Consider the following 18,014-nt stretch of genomic DNA (forward strand, 5'->3'; position numbering starts at 1 on the left):
GGCCAATTTTCTGCAAAATAAAAAAAAAATCCAATTTAAAAAAGTCTAAAATAAACACTGCAGACATTTATGGCACTAAAACAACATTTCCTCTGTTTGTTAATCATGTCCCCAGGCCTCTCCTATATTACACGTGCCTTCCATTTTGAATTCATCATCACACGAAAATTCCAAAATTTACCCTATTTCTTGGACAATAAAATATAATCAGGAATGATTGGTCAAGGTTTATGGTGTCCCAACAAGTGAAACAGGACTAGTAAAAACCCATAAAACAGACCGGGGGATGTAGGGAGATCTCATCAGTCTTCAGGAAAATCAGCAGAAATTTAACATTTCCACTAATTATACACAAATAACCCGCACATAAAAGAGAAGCTTACGACGACGTTTCGGTCCAACTTGGACCATTTACAAAGTCACACTAACCAGAAGTGGAGCAGGACGGCTATATATAGGCAGGAAGAGGTGGTGGTGGTGGTAGTTATTCCACTAATTTGTTGCCAATTTCAAGCTACTTCTGGTTCTGGAACCAACCAAAATTATCTCTGTTTCAGTAATATGTCTTCCATTCTACCAAATGATATCAAGAAACAGCCAATAAAACCATAAAAAACATCCAAGAAGACACCTCAAAATCACTATTTTAAACCAAACAATTCACTTTTGCTTTCCCATTGTGCACTGTGTAAGACAAGGTTTTTATATTGTGCACACACTCACTGCACAGACCCATTCTCATATCTAGGCCAATATTTACTGCTCACAGCTTATCTGAATGACCTGAGCTCATGATGTACAATATAGTTCTACATGAAAGACCCTGGCATCAATAACATAGTTCTACATGAAAGACCCTGGCATCAATAACAGTTCTACATGAAAGACCCTGGCATCAATAACAGTTCTACATGAAAGACCCTGGCATCAATAACAATTCTACATGAAAGACCCTGGCATCAATAACAATTCTACATGAAAGACCCTGGCATCAATAACAGTTCTACATGAAAGACCCTGGCATCAATAACAGTTCTACATGAAAGACCCTGGCATCAATAACAGTTCTACATGAAAGACCCTGGCATCAATAACAATTCTACATGAAAGACCCTGGCATCAATAACAATTCTACATGAAAGACCCTGGCATCAATAACATAGTCCTACATTAAAGACCCTGACATCAATGACACAGTTCTATCTGACGGGCAGTGAAAGGGTTAAGAAAATATTTGGAAATCAGATACAATTGCTCACTTTCTTATGGTCTTAAGTTGGGTTTCAACCATTGGCTTGGGAACACTTGCTATAGCCTGGCATGGATTCCAAGTTTAAGATTTGTGCACTCTGGCAAAACAGCAATAGTGTGAATCATGGTGAAAGTGCTTTTTTTTTGGGTCACCCTACCTCGGTGCGAGACGACCGGCATATTAAAAACAAAAATCATGAATAGGGATAAGCACAAGGTGTATGAAATTGCATAAATTAAATAATAAGCAGAAAAAAAACAAAGAAAACTTTATCTGGATTATTAACTCCCAAGAGGAAGGATGGAAGGAGATTGACAGTGATGTCTTGCCCTACTATTTTGAAGGGTTGACCTCTTTATGTAGAATTTTCCCCAGAAATTTCATTAATCCTCAGTAGATGAAAAGATTTTAAGAAACACTTAAAATATTAGCTGATGATTCCACCAAGACGTCTTGCAATTTAATACAGGAAGCCAATGCTACCTCCTACTTGAGACAAAGAGTGTACAAAAGATTTGAGGATATCCTCGGCAGGTAAATATAAACAAATAAATAGCAGGTGGCACACCAGAGGATAAGAATGAAGGACACAAAAAGAAAATTAATATCAATAGAGAATGAAAATTATTTTTATTATTTTTTATTATTATTATCACACTGGCCGATTCCCACCAAGGCAGGGTGGCCCGAAAAAGAAAAACTTTCACCATCATTCACTCCATCACTGTCTTGCCAGAAGGGTGCTTTACACTACAGTTTTTAAACTGCAACATTAACACCCCTCCTTCAGATTGCAGGCACTGTACTTCCCATCTCCAGGACTCAAGTCCGGCCTGCCGGTTTCCCTGAATCCCTTCATAAATGTTACTTTGCTCACACCCCAACAGCACGTCAAGTATTAAAAACCATTCGTCTCCATTCACTCCTATCAAACACGCTCACGCACGCCTGATGGAAGTCCAAGCCCCTCGCACACAAAACCTCCTTTACACCCTCCCTCCAACCTTTCCTAGGCCGACCCCTACCCTGCCTTCCTTCCACTACAGACTGATACACTCTTGAAGTCATTCTGTTTCGCTCCATTCTCTCTACATGTCCGAACCACCTCAACAATCCTTCCTCAGCCCTCTGGACAACAGTTTTGGTAATCCCGCACCTCCTCCTAACTTCCAAACTACGAATTCTCTGCATTATATTCACACCACACATTGCCCTCAGACATGACATCTCCACTGCCTCCAGCCTTCTCCTCGCTGCAACATTCATCACCCATGCTTCACACCCATATAAGAGTGTTGGTAAAACTATACTCTCATACATTCCCCTCTTTGCCTCCAAGGACAAAGTTCTTTGTCTCCACAGACTCCTAAGTGCACCACTCACCCTTTTCCCCTCATCAATTCTATGATTCACCTCATCCTTCACAGACCCATCCGCTGACACGTCCACTCCCAAATATCTGAATACATTCACCTCCTCCATACTCTCTCCCTCCAATCTGATATCCAATCTTTCATCACCTAATATTTTTGTTATCCTCATAACCTTACTCTTTCCTGTATTCACTTTTAATTTTCTTCTTTTGCACACCCTACCAAATTCACCCACCAATCTCTGCAACTTCTCTTCAGAATCTCCCAAGAGCACAGTGTCATCAGCAAAGAGCAACTGTGACAACTCCCACTTTATGTGTGATTTTTTATCTTTTAACTCCACGCCTCTTGTCAAGACCCTCGCATTTACTTCTCTTACAACCCCATCTATAAAAATATTAAACAACCACGGTGACATCACACATCCTTGTCTAAGGCCTACTTTTACTGGGAAAAAATTTCCCTCTTTCCTATGTACTCTAACTTGAGCCTCACTATCCTCGTAAAAACTCTTCGCTGCTTTCAGTAACCTACCTCCTACACCATACACCTGCAACATCTGCCACATTGCCCCCCTATCCACCCTGTCATATGCCTTTTCCAAATCCATAAATGCCACAAAGACCTCTTTAGCCTTATCTAAATACTGTTCACTTATATGTTTCACTGTAAACACCTGGTCCACACACCCCATACCTTTCCTAAAGCCTCCTTGTTCATCTGCTATCCTATTCTCCGTCTTACTCTTAATTCTTTCAATAATAACTCTACCATACACTTTACCAGGTATACTCAACAGACTTATCCCCCTATAATTTTTGCACTCTCTTTTGTCCCCTTTGCCTTTATACAAAGGAACTATGCATGCTCTCTGCCAATCCCTAGGTACCTTACCCTCTTCCATACATTTATTAAATAATTGCACCAACCACTCCAAAACTATATCCCCACCTGCTTTTAACATTTCTATCTTTATCCCATCAATCCCGGCTGCCTTACCCCCTTTCATTTTACCTACTGCCTCACGAACTTCCCCCACACTCACAACTGGCTCTTCCTCACTCCTACAAGATGTTATCCCTCCTTGCCCTATACACGAAATCACAGCTTCCCTATCTTCATCAACATTTAACAATTCCTCAAAATATTCCCTCCATCTTCCCAATACCTCTAACTCTCCATTTAATAACTCTCCTCTCCTATTTTTAACTGACAAATCCATTTGTTCTCTAGGCTTCCTTAACTTGTTAATCTCACTCCAAAACTTTTTCTTATTTTCAACAAAATTTGTTGATAACATCTCACCCACTCTCTCATTTGCTCTCTTTTTACATTGCTTCACCACTCTCTTAACCTCTCTCTTTTTCTCCATATACTCTTCCCTCCTTGCATCACTTCTACTTTGTAAAAACTTCTCATATGCTAACTTTTTCTCCCTTACTACTCTCTTTACATCATCATTCCACCAATCGCTCCTCTTCCCTCCCGCACCCACTTTCCTGTAACCACAAACTTCTGCTGAACACTCTAACACTACATTTTTAAACCTACCCCATACCTCTTCGACCCCATTGCCTATGCTCTCATTAGCCCATCCATCCTCCAATAGCTGTTTATATCTTTCCCTAACTGCCTCCTCTTTTAGTTTATAAACCTTCACCTCTCTCTTCCCTGATGCTTCTATTCTCCTTGTATCCCATCTACCTTTTACTCTCAGTGTAGCTACAACTAGAAAGTGATCTGATATATCTGTGGCCCCTCTATAAACATGTACATCCTTAAGTCTACTCAACAGTCTTTTATCTACCAATACATAATCCAACAAACTACTGTCATTTTGCCCTACATCATATCTTGTATACTTATTTATCCTCTTTTTCTTAAAATATGTATTACCTATAACTAAACCCCTTTCTATACAAAGTTCAATCAAAGGGCTCCCATTATCATTTACACCTGACACCCCAAACTTACCTACCACACCCTCTCTAAAAGTTTCTCCTACTTTAGCATTCAGGTCCCCTACCACAATTACTCTCTCACTTGGTTCAAAGGCTCCTATACATTCACTTAACATCTCCCAAAATCTCTCTCTATCCTCTGCATTCCTCTCCTCTCCAGGTGCATACATGCTTATTATGACCCACTTCTCGCATCCAACCTTTACTTTAATCCACATAATTCTTGCATTTACACATTCATATTCTCTTTTCTCCTTCCATAACTGATCAGTCAACATTACTGCTACCCCTTCCTTTGCTCTAACTCTCTCAGATACTCCAGATTTAATCCCATTTATTTCCCCCCACCGAAACTCCCCTACCCCCTTCAGCTTTGTTTCGCTTAGGGCCAGGACATCCAACTTCTTTTCATTCATAACATCAGCAATCATCTGTTTCTTGTCATCTGCACTACATCCACGCACATGTAAGCATCCCAGTTTTATAAAGTTTTTCTTCTTCTCTTTTTTAGTAAATGTCTACAGGAGAAGGGGTTACTAGCCCATTGCTCCCGGCATTTTAGTCGCCTCATACGACACGCATGGCTTACGGAGGAAAGATTCTTTTCCACTTCCCCATGGACAATAGAAGAAATAAAGAAGAACAAGAGCTATGTAGAAAAAGGAGAAAAACCTAGATGTATGTATATATATATGCATGTGCATGTCTGTGAGGTGTGACCAAAGTGTAAGTTGGAGTAGCAAGATATCCCTGTTATCTAGCGTGTTTATGAGACAGAAAAAGACACCAGCAATCCTACCATCATGCAAAACAGTTACAGGTTTCTGTTTCACAGTCATCTGGCAGGACGGTAGCACTTCCCTGGGTGGTTGCTGTCTACCAACCTACTACCTATAACCAACCTACTACCTATAAGAGAATGAAAATATACAGTATTATTTATTTATTATCACACTGGCCGATTCCCACCAAGGCAGGGTGGCCCAAAAAAGGAAAACTTTCACCATCATTCACTCCATCACTGTCTGGCCAGAAATATACAGTATTAAGTACTGTAATCCTAGGTAGTAGGTTGGTAGACAGCAACCGCCCAGGGAGGTACTACCGTCCTGCCAAGTGAGTGTAAAACGAAAGCCTGTAATTGTTTTACATGATGGTAGGATTGCTGGTGTCCTTTTTTCTGTCTCATAAACATGCAAGATTTCAGGTACGTCTTGCTACTTCTACTTACACTTAGGTCACACTGCACATACATGTACAAGCATATATATACATACCCCTCTGGGTTTTCTTCTATTTTCTTTCTAGTTCTTGTTCTTGTTTATTTCCTCTTATCTCCATGGGGAAGTGGATCAGACTTCTTCCTCCGTAAGCCATGCGTGTTGTAAGAGGCGACTAAAATGCCAGGAGCAAGAGGCTAGTAACCCCTTCTCCTGTATATATTACTAAATGTAAAAGGAGAAACTTTTGTTTTTCCTTTCGGGCCACCCCTTCTCGGTGGGATACGGCCAATGTGTTGAAAGAAAGAAAGAAGTACTGTAATTGTTGAAAGAACAGTGGAGGCTGAGTTATTATTTCAGGCTGCTTAATGACACAGTAGAGTACAAAATAATGAAAGTACAACAAATGAAATTACAGTGAAAATAATGTGATCACAATGACATTGTACATATGAATTATTTTTTTTTATTATCCTGTACATGGAAAGAACTAAACTTACATAGGCTATTTAGTACAGTGAGGGAGGGAGGGGAGGGAGGGGAGGGAGGGGGGGAGGGGGGGAGGGAGGAGCGGGCGGGAGGGAGAGAGGGAGGGAGGGATGGGAGGGAGGGAGGGACAGAAGGATGGAGGGATGGAGGGATAGAGAGAAGGAGGGATAGAGGGAGGGAGGGAGAGAGTGAGGGATGGAGGGGGGAAGGGTGAGACCAGAGGAAGAGGGAAGGTAAGGCAGTGGTGTTGAGAGAAGAACATAGACAGAGAACACGTGGATGAAGAACAACCAGAGGGCAGGAATTGTATTAGTGCAACTGAGCACATCAAAACACCACAAATTTGAACTTCAAAATGCTGCGAGCTTCAAATATCCAGAATGTTTTCACCATCCCCTAAAAAACCATAAGTTTTGAAAAGCCCCAAAAAATCCTGAAAAAAAAAAAAAAAAAAAAAAGCTTTCTAAGCCCTATACCACTAATTAAATTTTTCAAGCCTAATAATCTACCCACTGGGAATAGACACATACACTCTACTGAGATAAATATGTCAACTACCATATATGTTAAGTCACAAGTGAGGCAATAAAATGACCCAAAAAAAACAACCCTTACATGAATAAAGAAAGGATGAACAAGAGGATCAAACCACGGCCTGATGCTATACCATCTAGTCCAGGGGTGGGGAACCTTATTACATTGGAAAGCCGCATTAAAGTTAGTTGTAATCTAACAAGGCCGCATTCAAGAAATTTTGATTAGATATACAGCCTCTCCTCACTTAACAACAGAATTCCATTCCTAAGACCACATTGGTAAATGAATTCGTCGCTAAGCAAGGAGTATACTAGAATGCTAGTGGGTTTGTGTCAGCCATCTTTGTTATTATTTTAATGCCATCTTTGCACCATTTATAACATTTTTAGTATATTTTTAAATGTTTATACAGTAGTGTATGTTTTTTTTTTCAACAAGTCAGCCATCTCCCACCAAGGCAGGGTGACCCAAAAAGAAAGAAAATCCCCAAAAAGAAAATACTTTCATCATCATTCAACACTTTCACCTCACTCACACATAATCACTGTCTTTGCAGAGGTGCCTAGATACAACAGTTTAGAAGTATATATAAAGAGATCAGTGTATGTATATTGTGATTAACAAAATAGAGGAAATCAGCCCTAATATACATTATTTAGGTATGCATACTGATCAGAGAGCCCATCATAAGTCCGAGTTGTCAGTAAACGAGTACATCGCTAAGTGAGGAGAGGCTGCACTGCAAAATGTCAGTTATTTTGTAAAAAGTTAATTCTATAAAAACTTTCAAGAAAAAATTTCATTCAGAAGGCCGTACTTTATGCCCTAGAAGGCCACAGGTTCCCCACCCCTGGTCTAGACTAACTCAGGCTTCTAATAGGAAGGATCCAGAACTAATACTGTATTATATTTCATTAGAGGAACCAAATGTAATCCAACTGAACTCAGCCCAGGACCATTAACAGTAGAGCTATTCTAACCACCTCAAGGCCACATTGTCTACAAACTCAAATTAAGTTGTATAAGTGTCAATGAATAAACATGTTTCTTCTTTCTTTCAACAAACCGGCCGTATCCCACTGAGGCAGGGTGGCCCAAAAAGAAAAAGCTTCTCTCTTTAAATTTAGTAATTTATACAGGAGTAGAGGTTACTAGCCCCCTTGCTCCCGGCATTTTAGTCGCCTCTTACAACACGCATGGCTTACGGAAGAAGAATTCTGTTCCATTTCCCCATGGAGATAAGAGGAAATAAACAAGAACAAGAACTAGAAAGAAAATAGAAGAAAACCCAGAGGGGTGTGTGTATATATGTGCTTGTACATGTATGTTTAGTGTGACCTAAGTGTAAGTAGAAGTAGCAAGACATACCTAAAATCTTGCATGTTTATGAGACAGAAAAAAGACACCAGCAATCCTACCATCATGTAAAACAATTACAGGCTTTCGCTTTACACTCACTCGGCAACTATACCTGCTATCTTATATTTTTGTGAGACAGCAAGAAATGACCAGCAATCCTGCCAAAAATGATGGATAACTCTAACACAAATGCTTTACAGTGAATTTAATAAAGACAGTTTAATTTCATCGTAATAAGTCTTGCCATATAATTATTATATTAATATAAAGTGCTAAACCTGTAGGGTATACAGTGCTTGGGAGATGGAATATAATCAGATTTAATCCTAGGAGAGGTAGGGCAGTTTTAATTCCCTGGATTAAGAGCATTTCACCAGCACCAAGGCACTCCCCATAGAAGGAAAACTGTCATAACATAGAGGCTATGTATATACTAACCTGTAGTTATACTGGTCGGGAGTAATGGTCACAAAATGGAGTCTCCATTCAAGACAAAGTCCATCTTTGTACTTACTAACTTTGAAGCCTACATGCCACTCAAAATTGTGTTTCTAGCCAAAACCCGGCATTTTACATTTCAAACTATACGGTGTAGGACTACTCAAAATATTATTAATCGCTTATGTATACCGCAATGTCATAATATGCTGGTATAGTATATCAAATACAATTGAGGCCTGTGTTAATTTAAAAAAATAATTTATTTTACAAATATCACATATACCTGAACCTGTATAAACTTTTAAATTTCCAAACAGAAAGAGCAATAACACATCAACTAATAATATACATTAGTGTTAAGAGAGATAAAATAATGCATCAATTTCATAAATTACTATAACTTTTAACAAGTACAGTAATTCATTATCAATCTTACTACATCCAAAACCTATGAAATATAGAATTAATTACAGGGAGAAATCATCAAGTCATCAAGACAAATAATGAGTCATTATGTAAAGTAAAAGGACACAAGTGCAACTACAGTGGACCCCCGGTTAACGAACTTTTTTAATTCCAGTAGTATGTTCAGGTGCCAGTACTGACCGAATTTTTTCCCATAAGGAATATTGTGAAGTAGATTAGTCCATTTCAGACCCCCAAACATACACGTACAAACGCACTTACATAAATACACTTACATAATTGGTCGCATTTGGAGGTGATCGTTAAGCGGGGGTCCACTGTAATGTGACATTTTATTGTGGTAACGTTTTGCTCTCCAGGAGCTTTATCAAGCTTGATAAAGCTCCTGGAGAGCAAAACTTTGCCACAATAAAATGTCACATTAGTTGCACTTGTGTCCTTTTACTTTACATATTGTCGGTAATTCTACCAACTTTATTACAATGAGTCATTATGAAAAAAACAAGATCAAGGACTAACATGTCATATATGTAAAGACAAGTTCCACCTTGCTTGTGCCCCTGAGTGACTCAACGAAGAAGACATATTTGCTGTCGCACATACACTAGTTGTATTTCTATAGGTGCAGAGACATTGTGCTTCAAGGCAGCATGAAACAGCAACAACTCTGACCAATTTTCAAGGTGCATGAACTATACTTCCCACTCCAAAACTCAAGTCTGGATAAACTGCCTATATTTTTCATGTCTTTTATCGTGAGCTTTTGTGCTCCCTTCCTTAACCCTTAAACTGTCCAAGCAGATCTATGTTCACATGCGTATTGCTCCAAAAGTAGATCTACGTTTTTTTTTTACATATTTTCAAATATAACTAACAAAAATAGATCAAAGTTTTTTACACGTTTTCAAATGTAAAAAAAAAAATCAACTTTTTTTACATATACTTTCAAATGTTGAAAAAACATAGATCTACATTTGGACAGTTTAAGGGTTAAGAGAGTAAGTTCAGGTAGAATAAATCAAATACATTTCAATTATACTTTCATATAAAACAAAAACAATGAGCAAGAGATGTAACACATCAATAGTGCTACTACTGTCAGTACTATGTACTCCAGCCTGTACTCTCACTAGTGTTCACCCACCTTGGCCTCTCTGACCATTACTATGTCACTAGTGTTCACCCACCTTGGCCTCTCTGACCATTACTATGTCACTAGTGTTCACCCACCTTGGCCTCTCTGACCATTACTATGTCACTAGTGTTCACCCACCTTGGCCTCTCTGACCATTACTATGTCACTAGTGTTCACCCACCTTGGCCTCTCTGACCATTACTATGTCACTAGTGTTCACCCACCTTGGCCTCTCTGACCATTACTATGTCACTAGTGTTCACCCACCTTGGCCTCTCTGACCATTACTATGTCACTAGTGTTCACCCACCTTGGCCTCTCTGACCATTACTATGTCACTAGTGTTCACCCACCTTGGCCTCTCTGACCATTACTATGTCACTAGTGTTCACCCACCTTGGCCTCTCTGACCATTACTATGTCACTAGTGTTCACCCACCTTGGCCTCTCTGACCATTACTATGACTTAAGAAATCGTAATGACACGATTGCAAATAAACCATACCCCCGGCCGGGATTGAACCCGCGGTCATAGAGTCTCAAAACTCCAGCCCGTCGCGCTAGCCACTAGACCAGCTAGCCACAATAAGATTCATCCAACCTAGTTGGATGAATCTTATTGTGGCTAGCTGGTCTAGTGGCTAGCGCGACGGGCTGGAGTTTTGAGACTCTATGACCGCGGGTTCAATCCCGGCCGGGGGTATGGTTTATTTGCAATCGTGTCATTACGATTTCTTAAGTCATGTTGACGGCAGTGAAGGGACTTGAGCTAGAGTTCGTCACGGCCACGCTAGCTGGAGATTCGTCTGTAAAAACTTGCATTTGTGGTCACAGAGGTGCCTGTGCTAACTTTCCTATGGTGTAGAAATATACCTAGTTGGATGAATCTTATTGTGGCTAGCTGGTCTAGTGGCTAGCGCGACGGGCTGGAGTTTTGAGACTCTATGACCGCGGGTTCAATCCCGGCCGGGGGTATGGACCATTACTATGTCATGTGACACACTGCCCAAGGCTAGTCAGTATTATCCAGGCCAGATTTCGGGGCAGACATGTGGAAGGCTAGACTCCACCTTATTTCATCAATATACCACAACAGACCACGTAATTTGTGTCTGAACCAATCCTCCTAAACAAAGAAGGTAAATAATTAGCTCTATTTTTTCTATGTAAGTCTTATCATTGTAGTCACAGAATTCACTAGACTTGAGCTCTGGAGGTGCGAGGTACAGTGCCTACACTCTGAAGGATGGCTGGGGATGATGCAGTTCTAAGGATCAATACCAATGGTTAAATATACAGACAAATATGCAAAAAAGACATGACATGCAGTTTATGGCATTGACAGAAACGTTTTGTCCAGCAGGCAGGGCGTTTGTCACCCCTATGGATTGACCGTCTTCTTAATAAATGCCATAAGCTACACACTGCATCTTATTCACATAGTTCTGCGGATCATTTGAAATGTGATGTCTGTGCATTTCTTGCAAGACAGACACTGAATGAACGAGTGAATGTTTTTCCTTCTTTCAGCTGCCCTACTTTGGTGGGAAACAGCCAATATGGGCCATACAGCATATTCTTGCCACAGTAAACTAAAGTGTTGAATCAGTATGAGCCATATACAGTGGACCCTCAAGTTTCGGCAGCCTCGACTTTCATGAAATTCAACCTTCGGCGAGCTTTTTTGGCAAAATTTGGGCTCGAGTTTCGTGATTAGACTCATGTTCCAGCGACCGTCCAGTACCCGTCTGCCTGTTACCATGCACACCAAGCCAGTGTCCCACGCCATTCACGCTCAGTGTGCCATTGTTTATCAACACGTGACCATCACCCCGCGGGTTCATACAATACATTTCATAATAATCCATTGTTCTTTGTGCTTGCAACTGCTAAATAAGTCGTCATGGACCCAAGGAAAGCTAGTGCAAGCCCTTTGGTAAATAAAGTGAGGAACACGATCCAGAGGGATTTTGAAGGGTTTGAGGCAGACCCTGTCCCTGCCGACCCTCTGCCTGTTGTGGAAGGTGTTGTGGCATTGGCCAAGTCCATGGGGTTGGAGGTGAGTGACAGGGTTGTGGAAGTGTTGGTGGAGGACCACAGGGAAGAGCTAACCACTGACGAACTGCAAGAGCTTCAACTGGAACAGCATCAGACCACAGCCGAGGAACTTGCTTCAGAGGAGGAGGAAGAGGGAGTGGATGAGGTGCCTTCTTCAAAGATTAAGGAGATTTGTGCCAAGTGGAATGAGTTGCAAAGTTTTGTTGAAAAGTATCACCCTGACCAAGCTGAAACAAGCCATATCTGCAACATGTACAATGACAGTGTTGTGTCCCACTTCAGGAAAATCTTAAAGAAATGCCAGAAAAAGACCTCTGTGGACAGATATTTTGTGCAACAGGGGTCCAATGGCTCTCAAGTTGTTCCCAGTGGCATTAAAAGAAGAAGGGAAGTAACCCCAGATAAGGACTTGCTACCTAAAGTCCTAATGGAAGGAGATTCTCCTTCCAAACAATAGTGTACACCTTCCTCCTATCCCCTCCTCCCATTTTCCATCCACCCAGAAGTCTTCAGTAAAGGTAAGTGTAATGTTATTATTATTTTTTTATATGCATGTACTTGATTTCTCACTGATTTCAGTATATAAATCTTTATTTAATTTGAAAAAAAAAAAATTTATTTTAATATTTTTGGGTGTCTGGAACGGATTAATTTTATTTCCATTATTTCTTATGGGGAAAATGGTTTCGAGTTTCGTGAATTTCGACTTTCAGCAGGCTCTCTGGAACGGATTAATCACGAAACTTGGGGGTCCACTGTAATGTAATTTCTCCATAGTAAACTAAAGTGCTGAATCAGTATGAGCCATACAGCATATTCTTTCCAAAGTAAACTAAAGTGCTGCTCCAATATGGGACATACAACATATTCTTTCCATAGTAAACTAGATACAACCTATTAATCCTAAATCAGTCTTGTTAATACCTATTATGCACAATGGCAGTGCATATATTAAATACAGTATTAGGCAAAGGCAATCTTCTAGTGCTTAAAAAACTTCATTATATGTGGGTTGTAATCAGTAAGACATTCTTTAAAAAAGCTTTGTTAGATACAAGCCTTTATACAAGTCAAATAAGTAAAGCTTACCCGAATGTTAGATTCAATGATTGATTCATCATCGCAGATAGATTCCACATAAAACAGTTTATAGTCCATCTCCATCACAACCTTATCATATATGAGTCGGCGGCGTAACATCGTTGTATTTGTGGCATCAAACACCTGGAAACAAAAGTTTAATTAAAGTATATATACTCTACTCCATAGGAAAGCGGAACAGAATTCTTCTTCCATAAGCCATGTGTGTCGTAACAGGTGACTAAATTGCCAAGAGCAAGGGGCTAGTAACCCCTTCTCCTGTATACATTACTTAAATTAAAAAGAGAAACTTTTGTTTTTCTTTTTGGGCCACCCTGCCTTGGTGGGATACGGCCGGTTTGTTAAAATAAATAAATAAATAAATAAATAAATAAATAAATAAATACACACACACACACACACATATTCTTGGACTGCAAGAAGGCATTTGACACAGTTCCACACAAGAGATTAGTGCAAAAACTGGAGGACCAAGCAGGGATAACAGGGAAGGCACTACAATGGATCAGGGAATACTTGTCAGGAAGACAGCAGCGAGTCATGGTGCGTGGCGAGGTGTCAGAGTGGGCACCTGTGACCAGCGGGGTCCCACAGGGGTCAGTCCTAGGACCAGTGCTGTTTCTGGTATTTGTGAACGACATGACGGAAGGAATAGACTCTGAGGTGTCCCTGTTTGCAGATGACGTGAAGTTGATGAGAAGAATTCACTCGATCAAAGACCAGGCAGAACTACAAAGGGATCTGGACAGGCTGCAGACCTGGTCCAGCAATTGGCTCCTGGAGTTCAATCCCACCAAGTGCAAAGTCATGAAGATTGGGGAAGGGCAAAGAAGACCGCAGGCGGAGTACAGTCTAGGGGGGCCAGAGACTTCAAACCTCACTCAAGGAAAAAGATCTTGGGGTGAGTATAACACCAGGCACATCTCCTGAAGCGCACATCAACCAAATAACTGCTGCAGCATATGGGCACCTAGCAAACCTCAGAACAGCATTCCGACATCTTAATAAGGAATCGTTCAGGACCCTGTACACCGTGTACATTAGGCCCATATTGGAGTATGTGGCACCAGTTTGGAACCCACACCTAGCCAAGCATGTAAAGAAACTAGAGAAAGTGCAAAGGTTTGCAACAAGACTATTCCCAGAGTTAAGAGGTATGTCCTATGAGGAGAGGTTAAGGGAAATCAATCTGACGACACTGGAGGACAGGAGAGATAGGGGGGACATGATAATGACTTACAAAATACTGAGAGGAATTGACAAGGTGGACAAAGACAGGATGTTCCAGAGACTGGACACAGCAACATGGGGACACAGTTGGAAGCTGAAGACACAGATGAATCAAAGGGATGTTAGGAAGTATTTCTTCAGCCACAGAGTAGTCAGGAAGTGGAATAGTTTGGGAAGCGATGTAGTGGAGGCAGGATCCATACATAGCTTTAAGCAGAGGTACGATAAAGCTCATGGTTCAGGGAGAGTGACCTAGTAGCGACCAGTGAAGAGGCGGGGCCAGGAGCTTGGACTCGACCCCTGCAATCTCAACTAGGTGAGTACAACTAGGTGAGTACACACACACACACACTCACTCACTCACTCCATGGGGAAGTGGAACAGAATTCTTCCTCCGTAACCTATGCATGTCATAAGAGGCGACTAAAATGCCGGGAGCAAGGGGCTAGTAACCCCTTCTCCCGTATATATGACTAAATTTAAAAGGAGAAACTTGAGTTTTTTCATTTGGGCCACCCCGCCTCAGTGGGATACGGCTGGTATGTTAAAAAAAAGGAAGATCTATAACTGGTGTGTACAGTACTATATTAGGCATACAGTATAATACTTTAGTCATTTTATAGCTATTGCTTAACATAGTTCACTATATCAATGGTTTACTGTATATCTCTTAATGGTTGTGGGGATCACTGCCCCCACAACCTGGTCTCAAATGAGGCCTTTTAAACTGGAAAGGACATATTACAGGAGTAAGAAAAATTAAGCAACACACAGGAAAGAAAAACTGTGTATAATAAATGTAATTAAAAGTCTGAAAGATTTATTTGTCATCTTATATGTTCATGAGACTACAACTCTTCATATTTACTTATCAGCTTGTTCTCCACTTCTCAGACTTTAGTCTTTGACCACTTGCACCTTTGGATGGTACTATCATTCACTTATCAGTCTTATCATGCACAGTATTATCATCATTACCATATGACCAGTCATCCACCTAGCAGCCATCTTACTACCATAGATGGAGTACAGGTTCAAGAAGAAAGGGCTGCAAACATCACTCAAGGAGAAATACCTTGGTGTGAGTATCATATCAAGCATATAACCTGAGATGCACATCAACCAAATAACTGCTGCAGCAAATGCACCTCTGGCAAATTTAAGAACAGATTTTTGATATCTAAGCAAGGAGTCAGTCACGACACTGTACATCATGTACCTAAGGCCCATACTAGAATATGAAGCACCTGTATAGAATATACACCTGGTCAAGAATATCAAGAAATTGGAGAAAATGTGAGGTTTGCAACAGGACTAGTCCCAGAGCTAAGGGGTATGTCCTATGAGGAAAGGTTAAGGGAATTGAACCTAATGATACCGGAGGACAGGAGGACTGGGGGTATATGATAACAATGTACAAAATACTGAGAGGAACTGACAAGGTTAATAGGGACAGAATGTTGGAGAGATGGGAAACAGGATCACGAGGTCACACCTGGAAGCTGAAAACTTAGACGAGCCAGGACATGGAATAATCTAGAGAGTGAAATGGTAGAGGCAGGATCCATACATAGATTTAAGAAGAGGTACAATAAGGCTCTTAAAGCCAGGAGAGAGTAGACCTAGTGGAGCCCAGCAAAGAGGCAGGGCATACATACATACAACCAAATTTGAAGGCTTTCTAATCTGTAACTCTATAGACTGAACACCTATCAAGGCTGAGGGAGTGAATATCCCAGCCTCGTCTTCAACTGTTTTCAATATACCAGTCACCTCTGTATTTGAATGAAATAAAGATACCAAAGTGTTGCACATAGGTCATATAGTGTATGGAAAATGGGAGTATACCTGGAAGTGGTATCCACTACAAGGCCAGGTCTGCAACCAGGCCTTGTGGTGTATAAGGACCTGAGCAACCAGGCTGTTACTGTTGGTCACACATAAACTGACAAATGAGCCACAACCTGGCTGGTCAGGTACTGACTTTAGGTACCAGGTTTAATTTACGAAAGGGTAGGAGTGTCCCAATTCCATTAGTCAATAGCTCTGCACCAGTATGAAGGCCTCTCATTTCTCCTTAAAGAGAAATGGCAAATGTTTCAATTACAGAAGAGAACACAAAACATACCTAATGTACCAAACAACCATCACTCACCGCTACTTCTCCTCCTTCATTGTCAAGCCAATTACAAACGTCCTCCAAGGCATCCATCGCACAGCGTTGCCGTAGTGCCATTGCTTCTTCGTTGTCACTTCGGAAGAAGTTATGATTCTTGTATTGCTGGGTGGCACGTCGCCTGTACTCACCCAAGTTAAAAACTGAAATGATAAAAAGAGTAAATAAAAGAAAAATATGCAACCTATTAACAAAACTGTCACAAATGTAACAAAAAACTTTTGTAAAAAAAAAAATGCAATATCCATGTAAAATATATGAGCCAGTTTGTAACAGTACTTTATCTGAGAGACAAAAATCACTGAGCAAAAGTGAAAACAATAGCTCCACACATACAAGATATTATTAAATTAATAGTTCTTCCTTGAGACCTGGCATGAGCATGATACTCATGCCAGGCCAGTAAGAAAGGCAACATAAACAATGGAACAAGAACAAGAGTATAACGAAACAAGAACAAGAGTATAATGAAACAAGAACAAGAGTATAACGAAACAAGAACACGAGTATAATGAAACAAGAACAAGAGTATAATGAAACAAGAACAAGAGTATAACGAAACAAGAACAAGAGTATAACGAAACAAGAACAAGAGTATAACGAAACAAGAACAAGAGTATAACGAAACAAGAACAAGAGTATAACGAAACAAGAACAAGAGTATAATGAAACAAGAACAAGAGTATAATGAAACAAGAACAAGAGTATAATGAAACAAGAACAAGAGTATAATGAAACAAGAACAAGAGTATAATGAAACAAGAACAAGAGTATAATGAAACAAGAACAAGAGTATAATGAAACAAGAACAAGAGTATAATGAAACAAGAACAAGAGTATAATGAAACAAGAACAAGAGTATAACGAAACAAGAACAAGAGTATAACGAAACAAGAACAAGAGTATAACGAAACAAGAACAAGAGTATAACGAAACAAGAACAAGAGTATAACGAAACAAGAACAAGAGTATAACGAAACAAGAACAAGAGTATAACGAAACAAGAACAAGAGTATAACGAAACAAGAACAAGAGTATAATGAAACAAGAACAAGAGTACAGTGGACCCCCGGTTAACGATATTTTTTCACTCCAGAAGTATGTTCAGGTGCCAGTACTGATCGAATTTGTTCCCATAAGGAATATTGTGAAGTAGATTAGTCCATTTCAGACCCCCAAACATACACGTACAAACGCACTTACATAAATACACTTACATAATTGGTCGCATTCGGAGGTGATCGTTATGCGGGGGT

At 40.2% G+C, this 18,014-nt stretch overlaps 1 protein-coding gene across 9 annotated transcripts in view; it reads right to left on the reverse strand.

The window, feature by feature from the left end:
• The window catches only part of LOC128704889 (6-phosphofructo-2-kinase/fructose-2,6-bisphosphatase), a 68,178-nt gene that overhangs the window by 25,144 nt on the left and 25,020 nt on the right, over positions 1-18,014 (reverse strand). For all 9 annotated transcript variants that reach the window (XR_011394578.1, XM_053800097.2, XM_053800094.2 and 6 more), the window contains 2 exons: positions 16,738-16,901; positions 13,341-13,475 (listed from right to left, as the gene is read on the reverse strand). Coding sequence is in view for 8 of the 9 variants with exons in the window: in XM_053800097.2 (XP_053656072.2) it covers positions 13,341-13,475; positions 16,738-16,901 (299 nt within the window). In the remaining variant the exon portion in view is untranslated. The remainder of the gene's footprint in view (positions 1-13,340; positions 13,476-16,737; positions 16,902-18,014) is intronic.

This window comes from Cherax quadricarinatus, chromosome 91, assembly GCF_038502225.1.
Source record: "Cherax quadricarinatus isolate ZL_2023a chromosome 91, ASM3850222v1, whole genome shotgun sequence".
NCBI classification, from domain to species: Eukaryota; Metazoa; Arthropoda; class Malacostraca; order Decapoda; family Parastacidae; genus Cherax; species Cherax quadricarinatus.